General features: G+C 30.1%; 1 protein-coding gene across 5 annotated transcripts in view; it reads left to right on the top strand.

The window, feature by feature from the left end:
- Positions 1-12,901, top strand: part of LOC140061955 (protein phosphatase EYA1-like) — a 121,679-nt gene that overhangs the window by 64,650 nt on the left and 44,128 nt on the right. For 4 of the 5 annotated variants that reach the window (XM_072107985.1, XM_072107984.1, XM_072107982.1 and 1 more), the window contains one exon: positions 9,545-9,603. In XM_072107985.1, coding sequence (XP_071964086.1) covers positions 9,545-9,603 — 59 coding nt within the window. Of the gene's footprint in view, positions 1-9,410; positions 9,449-9,544; positions 9,604-12,901 lie in introns of those variants that run through there. The other variant, XM_072107987.1, reaches the window with a different exon arrangement.

Here is a 12,901-nt window from a genome sequence, read left to right as displayed (position 1 = left end):
ATAAAAATGAATATTTTAAATATTACGTACTGTATCTGATTATTGTTATTACATACAGTAGAACTATTATTATTACTAGAAGGAATATTTTTAATTTTTAATAATTAAGTAGAAATTCAAATATTTGTTCTTTGTTTTATGAACAAATGACTGTATCTCTGTTTTATCTGTATTAGGTATCTGTATTAGGTATCTGTATTAGGTATCTGTATTAGGTATCTGTATTAGGTATCTGCAAGATTCACCCACTGTTTTCAAAAGCATAGTTCTAGAATTCTCTTGGGTTTTTTTTTTCATTTAAATATTTAACACATAAATACAATAATTATTGTTTGTAGAATCAATTTTTGTAAGTACTCTCTCTCTCATTAAAGGTCGTTGCTTGTAAATTCCTGTTATTCCGATTGATTAGGTTTCCAAAGACTTGCGTCGTTTTGTCAATTTTCACACAGTCTATGACCCTAATTACCTCACCCCTTTACATAAACGCCTTCTGGGTTTTCTACTAATTTTACGCCGAACAAAGCTTTGATTAAAACCAACCATAAATAAGTCTGTAATTAAGCCAGTGTCTTTACATTGTCAAGTTGTTACAGAAACAATTAATTATTTGTTTTATTTTGCTACATGTTTATGTAATATTATAATTATAACAACCAGCTGAATGATTTGATTTTTAAACAAATAATAAATGATTGTTTATAGTTCGTTTTTGAACAATAAAATTTGGTTTTTTAGTAGAATAACAAAGGAGGTATTAGAATAGAATATCAAGTTATATACAGATGTTGTAATTTCACATAATATAATATTTAATTTATAAACAGTGTATGATTATGAATAAACAAAAAGAAAATTTGAATTATAACAAGACTTTTTATTCTATAAAAGATCTTTTTAAAATGTGTTATATTCTTTTCATTCATAACTTGTTTATATATGTTACACAGGGGCAGATTTAGGGATTGTGGTAGATTTAGGGTTGTGGTGCTTGGTGCTTACACCCCCAAATTTGCTTTGAAATAAATATATTAAACAATTAAGATATAAATAAAATGTTCAGGCCAACATATTCATGCTATATTAATATTTAATAATATGAAAAATTGATAAATATTTGATTAAATATTGATAGCCTTGTGACTAATAGAATAATATTGGATGTTAATTGTTATATTACAAATGTGCTATTAATTGATACTAACTAAATACTGCTGCTGTGGCGTAAATGTATTTTCGTTTACCAATATCTGAGAACAGTTGCAATCTCTTTCCACATGACTGCCCATCTTCGTGGATCCATATTGAAATTTATGAGGATTCCGTATCCCTTGTCGTATCTCAACTACCTGGAGAATTGTCGCATCACTGGCACAACCTGTCGTTCCATTCCAAACATAGTCTACAAAACGCGGAAACTTCTCGTTAATATGATTTTGATCCATTGATTTCACGCTTGCGAGCTGGCAGCTGCTTTTAACAATTTTTAAATGGCGCTAATCATTTTCTGATCTCTTAATCCAAGTATTAACCAAGGGATTGTTTGAATGTATATCTTAATAATTGATCTGTGACTTTCTCTTATGTGTCATGTCTTCAAATATAAATTCATTACATTAATATAAACATAAGGGGGGTTTGTTTGTATTTGTTTATACATTCCCCCTTGTGCAATAGCATATTGTATCATTGTTTATATGAATTTATATACACACATTTTTCATTTCTTATTTGTTAAATATAAATTTAATAATTGTTTTCTGTTATATTAACATTTCTTATTTCCTCTTTAACACAATGATAATTGTTTTTAATATGTTCTTTAAAAAAAATTATTCCATTGAATAAAATAATAATTTATATTAATTTGTAAATTATTAATTCACTTTATTACAAAAATAACTGACTAAGGAATATGTTTTTCTAAAAAATTGTTGCATATTTTATTTACTTATTTATCCATTATTTATTTTATATAAATTATATTTGTATAGCAAAATCTATAACTATATACCTTGTTTAAGGTACGGTCCAAATAATGTCATATTAATTAAATTATAGTTACCAACCAACTTCAAATATAATTATTTTGTAATCTATTTTCATCCATCTTGCATTCAATCAATTATGGTTATCTCTATTAGCCAGTAGCCAGTACTTTCTGATTATTCCTCCTGTTTATTAGCTTAAAACATACCGGCCATTTCCACTGGCGATATAATCAATGGTCACTCCATGTGTCTTCATATTAAGTAAATGGTCAAGTAGTAGCCAGTTACAGCAAAGTGACCGACCTTAATGGAATTAATGCATGCGATGTTGGTGGTGAATCTATGCCGATGTTACTAAAGGTAATGATTAGAAACTACTTAATTGTTGGTAACAAGTATTTTATTAACTCTATTTGCACTTTATTAAAGCTGATATATTTTATAAATTTTTGATTGAAATATCATAGACCATTTGAATCATAGTGATTGGAAATAGGTTTAAATATTAGCTAGATATATTAGTATTATATTATAAATCCAAATTACTGAAAAAATGACAATGATGTGGGTATCAGTGGCTGTATCTCAATGGAGATACAAATAAAATAAGCACTGGAAAAATGACAATGATGTGGGTATCAGTGGCTGTATCTCAAGATACAAATAAAAAGCAAAAAGCTAAATCAAAGTATTATAGGATATATATATATTTGGACTCTCTATTAACAGACCTCGACTGTATAGTTGATTTGGCATTATTCATTTGGTTACATTGAACTGTAAAGTTCTAATCAATGCTTCTATTACATGGTCAGCTTTTAGTAAAAAATTGTGAGATTTTTTTCTAATGTTATAGGCTGATGAATAATACGTGATGTAACAACTTTAAATGTGCGACATATTGCTCTGCTTCAAGGCTGAAATGAACTAGTGATTCCTGAGTTTTTTAAAAAACAAATGAATAACTTTTTTTTCTTGAATGAAGTGAATATCTTCTTTTGTTGAACTGTTCTATTCAACTCAAACTTAAATACAATTTTAGTATATATAGTATATTATTACAATTTTAGTCATTCTTTCAATTCATTTTAATATTTAAAAATATTCTTCCCAATCAACTTATAAACATTCAAATATTTGTTTTTATTTAGACATGATTGTAGCTGGTATAATTCTAATGACTGCAATATCATAAACAAACAAAGATCAAACTGTCAGTATTCATAGAATATTTTATGTACTTTACTTATTAATTATATTGTATGTTTCCATTATATTATGTTTTTGGTTGATTTCTACTGAATAATCTTAAAGTTTCCCACAAGTATAGTGATAAGAATAAAAAGTTTTGTTATAAAGAATAAAGAGGATAATATATTTACATATATTATAGACTTCGTGGAAAACCTGCGCAATCTTTTCATCTTTTTTATCGGATCATTACCGTGAGTGATGCCTGTACATGCTATACATAACCTGGCTGCGTACTTTATATTAATAATAGAATTGAAGTTATTTGAGCGTGTATAATAATGAAATCTTCACAGATTGATAATATATGGTGCACGGTCGAATTCTCTATTGTACTTGACCTTACGGGGTCAAAACATCACATATCTAACTTTTAACTTTGATGGGGAAAAAAATAACAATAAAAAATGACAGAAGGTCATAACAGAGTCATATAGGGACCAAGGCTACCGAAAATATCCGAAACATAGCAAGTGAGTTCTTGATAATTGGTTTATTTAAAGTTAAATTTTTATACAATAAAAAAAAATATTGATTTTGTGTAAATATGAGAGTGTGACAATTTTTAAAGATATCTAATAGTGTGACGATTTCAAAATTCAATTTAAATGATTTTCAATGTAATAATATATGTATGTACAATTTCTGAGTACAGTAGCCAGTCTCTGTCCTTTGTATGCCATGTAGTTGTACCAGCACTTATCTCAATCCTGGGCTACCAACTATTAGGTCGGGCTAGTGAAAGCTATTGAGAAAATGTCTTACGTTTTATTTTAATACAAATGAAGCCTTAAATAACATATTTTTCGAAGACTTATAGCTGAGCTCTTTAAACTTAAGGCCCTTCCTCTACCCATTTACGAGTCAACATCCCTGTCAAATTCTAGTTTAATTCCTTGAGAATTTCAATTTTTTTTGTACTTAGCATTTCTTTATGATGATCATTTAGGGAACACTTGTTCTTCTTCACTTTATTTCAAGCACTTAATGTAAAGTGTGGTAGAAAATATAAAAGCACTTAAGTGAATTGATAATGGATGGGTCAATTAGTCCTGCTGCGTGGAGTACGCTAGCATCAGATCAATTTGTTGTTCTCTACTGCTGTTGCCTTCACATTATAGCAATCCTTAAAGTTATCTGCTTCACATTAAGGCTATATTTGTATGTTTGATAAATACTGTCTGTATATCATTGTGGCAGAAATAGGCATTCCTCTTAATACTCAAGACATTTAAACAGACAATCAAAAACAATCATAGATAAATTAATTTTTTAACTTATTATATCTTTTATTCTGCAAGTTTTTGATATCATTATGGCGGAAATCAATTTGTTTTTACCGTACCCACGAAATATAAAATTATGATAATTGATATCTATTTGGTCTTTTTATATTTCCTATATGCTGCTGAAATAATAATTTTGTATTCATTAAGCATATAATGCGTAAAGCCTCTATGCGCTTATAACAAGTTTTCATCCAAAAAACAGAACAATTTGAAACTGGATTCAGGCCACAAATGACCTGACTAGCAACAAATGACCTGACCAGCAACAAATGACCTGACCAGCAACTCTCAGGCCACAAATAACCTGACCAGCAACTCTCTACAAAGAGAAATAAAGAATAAAAAATAAAATAATAACAATAAAAACTGATTTTTAATATTAAATTTTATAATTTAGTCAATTAATATAGTAAATATTCAATGTATTAATTTGTATTTGGAAATTCTGAATCTTATTCTTGGTATTTGACTATACCCACAAAGTGTTTTCGTATTTTAAACGACCGGAGCATCCTGGCAATAGGAAATCCATATTGTGTTTTTATTCCGTAGGGAAAAAATTTAGTTCATTAAGTGTTTCCTATAGGAGGGGTTATTGCCTGGTTAATTACAAATTCATTGACAAATTAACATGTTAGATAACCTTGTTTGTTGCTCTTTGGAGGAAATCTGACAAATTTGGGTTTGGTGATATATTCTGAAAAACAGCAATTAATATTGGTATAAACTAGATAATCTTGTTTAATGTTCTATAAGGGTTGGGTTTTAACCATTTAATTGTGCATTGATAGAGCATATGCAGTGTTTATAGTGTATAAGGGTTTGGTTTTAATCATCTAATAGTGTATAAGGTTCGGGTGTTGAGGATATTGTATATGGCTTTGGTGTTTAACAATAGAGGTACGTGTTTGCTTAACATTTAATAGTGTACTATACAGGGGTTGTGTGTTCAAAAAGAAGCTGTCCCCACCAAGATTTGAACCTGGAATTTTCTGTTTGATATGTAGACATTGTAGTCTACCATTAAATATATAATAAATTTTGCAATTAAAGCATAATTTTTATGATCAGATTTTAAATGCAGAGTTTAAATAACGAATTTGAAAAGACCTAGTTATTTAACATTTTTCATATTGTCAAAATATTGATGTTTCATCCATTATTTATTGCTTTTTGATTCACCTGTAATTAAATTATTGAGCAATAAATTTTCTATTTACCAAGTTCGCCCCTGTTAGTCGATGTTCAGTTGTCGTAGAAACACTCATTTAAAAAATTAATTTAGTTAGTCTATTGTTTGTGGCTCGTAAGGCGGGGTGGGAAAAAACATTGGCGTTAACACAGAATAGCTGTTTAAAACAGCAGATGAGCTTGTGAGGCCCTGCTGCAAATTATTAGCTTTATTGAACAATGTTTCAAGGTATACTGAACGCCAGATAAAGAGAATGGAAACCGAACACCTCTCCTATTCACGTCACTTATGCATGCTTTTCAAGACTCATGTCAATGGCTTAGTTCTCATTGTTTTCGAAACACATCTCCAATTAATATTTTCTCAATTTTCGAGAATGTTGACGCGTACCCAACAAGTTGAAATAAAGGAGTGAATTAGCGCAAGCTTGTCATACCTGCCAATCATTTCAATTGACGTGTATTCATATAGTTTTCTGCTTGTCATAATTAATTGATTACATTTTAAAATACGTATAATAAGAAGTAATTTGTTGACAATTACACAATTTGTATAGGATACAAGACAATAGTGTTGTTCAGAAATTAAAAGAAATTATTTGACTATAGCATAACCTAATCTAATATATCCAACTTCAACTGAAAATCAACCTGTGTATAATATATATAATATATGAACCCATTTCATGATGTTGTTCTATAGAGATTCCATTCATAGAACCATTCATTCACAATACATGCTTTCCATAATCTTCGTAACCTGTCTGTTCAGTAACTATCTATTTTTCATCTAACTACCTATCCATTCTTCTTGCTTTCATCATTTATTTATTATTATTATATATTATATATTATTATCTATATCAATGAAAATGTATAATAATTGAGGACATTTGGATTACGCCCTACTATAGACCCACAGCAGCCAGAGTAAATCATCTCTTTTTTTAAATTGTATGAAGATTATGGACATGTGCTTTCTATGTACACTTGTCTGATTCCCTTACCATTGCATCATATAATTCAGTCATCTATTTATTATATTCACCCACCATTTTTTACATCCAACAATTCATGATTGGATTGCATTACCGTATTCCATGTACATTTGATTAAGTACTAATACGAAATTTGCATTGGTTACAAATATAAAATTAACATTTTATTTGTGCAATATTTAAATAAAAAATGATTTGAGGATTTGCTAGTTATTTTCATTGGTATTAAGATAACAGAAGCTTTGTAGCTTAGAACGTTGCGCCATTCTCGTAGCTTTTGGCTTCATTCTCGTAGCTTGGCATCATTCTCGTAGCTTCATTCAGATGCACTTTTGTGTCACTTTAACTGGTTCAATATTTGTAGGATTATTGTTTTGCCAGTGTTTGGTATTGATCCAAATGCCTTTCCTTATCAGCCTAACATTATTGGCCTACAAACCTTGTTATAATCATTCTTTCTGGGTCACAAGTTATTAAAGATTCATATTTGTAGGTTGCCTTCATAATAATATTTGTTAATTGTGTACGCGACTTTTATTACACGCTACTTCTTATTTTTGTGTTATGAATATTGATAATTATCTCGAGGAAAATACTTGAATTCTTTGAAAGAATTAAAATGAGCTTTCTGTATGACCTCGTCATAATTACTGTACAGTCGGTAATATTTTTTCACTGATGGTTTTGAAAATGAAGATTAATTATAATGATTTTCAAATAAAATTTACCTGAACTACTACTACTGAATTTACTATGAAGATGATCAGAAAATGTGTGTGTGTGTGAATTCATAATAGCAGTAAGCATGTAAAAATCTAATGTAAATTCAAACAATTCAAATTCAAATAAAAAAAAACTTTTATTGTCCAATATTAAAAAAAAAAAATTGGGAAATTCTAGTTTTAAACGCTACTAAACACACAAGTATACGGACACACATCATAACATAGTATGTATTTACATGTTGATGAAACAAAAGTTTGTATTTATAGAACATCAATGCTTTAATTGTTTTAGTGTGTTCTCGCCGTATTGCATTATTAGGCCTGTCTAAATGGTACTAATTCATATGACAAATTAATAAAACAAAAAATAAATAAAACCTGATGATAGAATTTTGTAAAATTAAATTAAGTAGAAAAGATAATAAATCCAACAAAAGTAAAAACAGTCGGTAGGCTAATTATGAATACCAAAGACCTACTAAACACCAAAGGTCATCCGCACGGATATCTAGGACTTGTCTCTGCAGGAAAATGTGTCAGGTACGTCCCGGTGTTCCCGTCACCTTGAGATCTTGCGATTCACCTTCCAAATTCCACCACCTCTAATATCTATTGATGACCCCCTCCCTTGTTAAACTTTACTATTGCTAAGCAGCTGCGTAAGCCTAGGTGAAGCAGTGGCCAGCAAGCATTGGCTACAGTGCAGTAGCTCTTGATGAGGTGAGATGGTATCTGGCAGGACACGATCAGCCACCTACTGAGGCCTGGTGAGCTGGTAAACTCCGGAGGCCATTGACAGTGTCAAAGCACTTCTGACCCTACCTACCATCCAGGTGCTAGCCCGGTTCGTAACATGTTTTTAGGATTGTTTAAGTCCTGTACTTTCAAATCAACTCACGATGATTGCAGTATTTAGATGGTATCTCGTCTTATTAAGAAGCTTTGAATATTATTCGTAAAATAAAGACGCAGCTAGATCGCAGCTAAATTGCAGCTGTCTGTAGAACAGAGGAATGAATGTGATGGGCATGTTATAAGGTCACGACAGTCTGTAATAAGGGTGAATTGTATTTTAGTATCCAGTTTCTATTAACTTTATAGTGTTAGAGTTGGCCTGTTAAAAGTGGTGCTGATGTTAATCTGTTGCCCTTTTAATGTAGTCGATTCCCTACTATTATAACTATTAATATAATAATCTAATTCCACCATTAATATTTATTGAAATTAATAAGTTGTGGCTGTTCTCTCTTTCATAAACGTTTCTATTTCATGATGGATTTTTTCAATAAATTTGGTGTATTTTTAATCAAACAAAATTTAAATCATGCCATCCAAAGTTTACCAAATATGGTAAATTTTACTGTTTTTCATGTGTATATAAACAAATATTTTCTGCAAAATAAATTGGCATATTTTCCTTTGATATTTCAAACGTTAGTTAGTGCTCTATGCATCAGAAGCGTGAGTTAATTAATGTAAAATACCACTTACCATTAAAATTGTTTAAAACATATTTTGAGCACAGACATTATAACTATTGAATATGTTTTTGTTACCTGTTTTGAAGTGTAAATATCCGATCATATCTATCTTAGAAAAGGATATAGAACTGTGTCTTAACTGTGTTTTGTAAGAAAAATTAATATCAATACTAAGTAAAATACTTAGTGTATTTTGTAACAAGCTTGTCACACTAGTTACAGATTGTCAAGTAAAGTGACAAAGATTGCGACGTTCAGGTGATCGCGCCGTTAAACTGTTAGCATGATTCATACCACGCACCGCTCGCCTTTTGTTGAGTAAATAATCATGCACTGTTTTCACTCGGCTCTCATCACTCTGTTTTCATGCCTTCGTTTTAGCACTGCTCCTTGCCCTAATAGACTAGATTTCTCTCACAGCGGGACACCTCTCTCCCACACAAGGTTCATCTATGATAAAAACTCCCAGACAGTCTAACAAAGTGTGGATTAACGAAAGTGTTCTGTTGTATTTGATTCAGCGTAGGCGTTTTATTTTCTGGTATTCGTTTTGTAGCAACATAATATGGAATTAAATTTTCTGAAGCATTAAGAAATATTTGTGTTTTGTTTCTGCAGATTAAAAGACACAGTGGATACGACGAAAACGGACTAGACACACATCCGTCGGAGTCAAGGTAAGAGAAGAGTGTTCCACCCCTTGAGATTTTAGCACTTAAAATGTTGCCATTTTAACGTTTTCTTGTGAGTCGTCTTACTGAAATATACACTCGGTGATAGTCATGTCATCTTTGTTTTGTAAAATTCTACTAGAATTCTAGAAATATATATACTATCTCAGGAGATTTATTTTTATTAGTTTTTCATATTTTATAAGGTTCTCATAGAATATGTAGGTTGTTTTCAGGACCTTCTTGAGGTTTCAGATTTTATACTTTATTCATCAACTTTTCTTTCTTATATTGGATAAACTCAAGTTTTATATGATCAAGAAATCCAACAATAAATGATATATAAATGTTAATTAAGTTATAGATTTAAATAGAAAAGATCATTAAAAGAAAGATAAATTTCTTGAGCAAACTTTTTTATAACAAAAATTTTTGTTTTGTTTTGGTATAATTTGAAATTAATTTTAGATTAAGTAATAACACATTGCTGAGCTAACAACAAACCTGTAATGTGTTCAGATTCTATTTTTGTTTTATGAGGGGTAGGTGACTCATTTGAGTAACAGCGATGTATTGTGCTTAAGCTACCCCTGCTCAGCGTTTTTTCATCCCTTTTTTTTATATTTATATTGTATTGATTTTATGCTGGTCAAATAAATAAACGAAAAAAAATTTATCTGAATCGGTAAATTTAGTTGCAAGTATCTATAAACTGGCCCATGTTAAGTTTCTTGATTGTCAAAAAACTACCCTCTCTTTGAAGGACAAGAAATGGTCTACTCATTGAAGCCACCTACTACAATTGTTACAGGCTATTTGTAGGTAACAACGGTACGGTACGTGGCAGCATTGCCATGATACTTTTTTACACAAATAACACCAGCCTAACTTTAAGCATTTCTGCGTCATGGGACAGGTTACTCAAATTTGAATCAACTCCATATTTTAGCTGCCAATTTAAAAGGGGCCTAGATCTTGGAAAAAAATGCCTCATGTACTGTATGTATATAATATATACAAAGTATGGTAGTATCGTAAAGTGAACTAAGCTAATTCTTTCAGCCTAAATTTATATATTAAATTATATACAAGTATTTCCTGCAATGTATAATTTATATATTAAATTTATATTATGTGTCTTAAGTATGACCTTTTAGTATGAGTAGATAATGATAATATGCTTATAGAGTAAAATCTGTAAACTACAGCAATTGGAAATGTGTTTTTTATTACCTCGGTGGTCCAATTAACATTTTACGATTTACTGACTCCCCTGAGAACCTCTGTTGTATGATTTTATGACATCCTTCTATATTTGATGTTCTTTACTTACTGATTAAGATATCGCAGGTGATATGAAAAGTTGATGTCTCAATTGGTAGCATGTTTTATTTCCTATCTCAACTCGTTCGTATCATCATAATTTTCGCTTTAAAGGTTTTAACGACCCACGATGGTAAAGTTTTTTCCCGGTGATGTTCTATTCCCAATGACTGATGTCTTTGTTATATCAGAACCAATTCTTATAGCAGAAATGTCTTTACTCATCTTCGGTGGTATCTATCTTTCATCTTTATAATAGTAATACCTGGAAATAGTTAATTAATTATGTGGAAGGTATTATTTAACTAGAACTTAATGCATTTTGGCCATTTTTGGAAGAAAAAAAAATGTAATTATTATTTCTTGCCATTTTCATCTGTCATGGACTAACTATAAAAAAAATTGCTCAATCGCTTCCACAAAAATATCTTAAATTTATCTTAAATACTTAGTCCCTCATCCTGGCTGGCCAGAACAAGTGCTTGTAATGGTCAGTGTATGTAATGATCAGTGTACTTGAATATACCATCCTTATTCTACTACTCCTTATAATAATGGCATAAAACAGTCTTTGCCTGTTACAGTTAATATCAAATTTATTATTAAAATGATAAATTATAATTGCCAGTAAATTAGATTTGATACTAAAACATTATTTTTCTAAAAAGACCATAATATATATACATATTATGACAACAATACATATTATGACAACAATTCATTTATGACAACAATTCATTTTATGACAACAATGCATATTCCTTAATGATGAGATGACAGCATACAGTCTGTGTACAGTATGACAAGACAACCTGAATTGATTTTTCCAGTCTTTGTGATTTACGAGAAACTAATAATAAAACCAAGTGACATAATGGGCTGAAACCACCGTGAATGTTACAGCAACGTCAGCGTGGACACTGATGAATAAAACGAAGGCTTGAAAACAACAAAATTGCCTTAATAACGCCTGTTAAATTACTACAATGAAACGCGTTTGAAGCCAACTAAGCGAAGACTCAACTATCGAGAATTACCACAATCGCTCTGTCATAACAGTCGTAAAGGATGATCAACGTTTTTTGCCGGATAATGACTGCTTGAGATTGTATGCTCGTATTTAAAACAGCCCAGTGTGAAGCAGTTAAGACGATTGCCTTGATGTAGTCTTTAAAGTGCATCATTAGGGAGATCAAGAATTGAAAGGAAAACGAACCTTAATGGGTAATCCGAATTAAATAAAGCCATTTAAAAGAAATAACATTTAAAATGCAATAAATTAAGAGATATCTAACAATGTCTGATAAAACCTATTTTAACTAATTTGTACAGATTATATGATGACAAAATGCTTGTTGAAATACAGTGTAACCCCTATTAAGTGACACCTTTGACAAGTTTCCTTTGAATGGGGTTTTTTAGTGTTAAAACATATATATCTCCTTGTTTGTTTTAAAATAAAGTGTTCCCTTAGTAGGGGTGACCCAAAGGAAGGGTTCCACTGTATTTATAATTTATATGCATAAGATTGAATGGTATAAATAAAATAAAAGTCAAATATAATAAGAAATTACCTGTAATTACAAGTGTTTATTTATTTTATCCTTTTTCATGGACACATTTATTTATACACAAAAATCTAATAATATATTTATGATTTTAACATGTAAATATATGAATTTTAGATTCTTAACATTTCAAATGCTATAATATGCATGATATTTCATCCCAAAATCAGTGTTTTCTTTCGTCCAATTATGTACATTACTATAGTTCTTTTCCCAAGATATTTAAAATTCACAATATTTTACTAAAACTATGTTCTTGCTAACCAAAAGGTGAAAGCTGTATTAGTTCAGTGTGGTCAAAAAGTAAATTAATTTTTTTCATTTTTTATGACTTTAATTATGATAGAATATACTGGTAATATACCAGTATAATAATACAGATGACAGGTAATGTTAAAACTTCTATTCTGCTA

The sequence above is a fragment of the Antedon mediterranea genome, chromosome 11 (genome assembly GCF_964355755.1).
Source record: "Antedon mediterranea chromosome 11, ecAntMedi1.1, whole genome shotgun sequence".
Lineage (NCBI taxonomy): Eukaryota > Metazoa > Echinodermata > Crinoidea > Comatulida > Antedonidae > Antedon > Antedon mediterranea.
The sequence above is the reverse complement of the archived record's forward strand: the minus strand, read 5'-3'. Positions and strand labels throughout refer to the sequence as shown.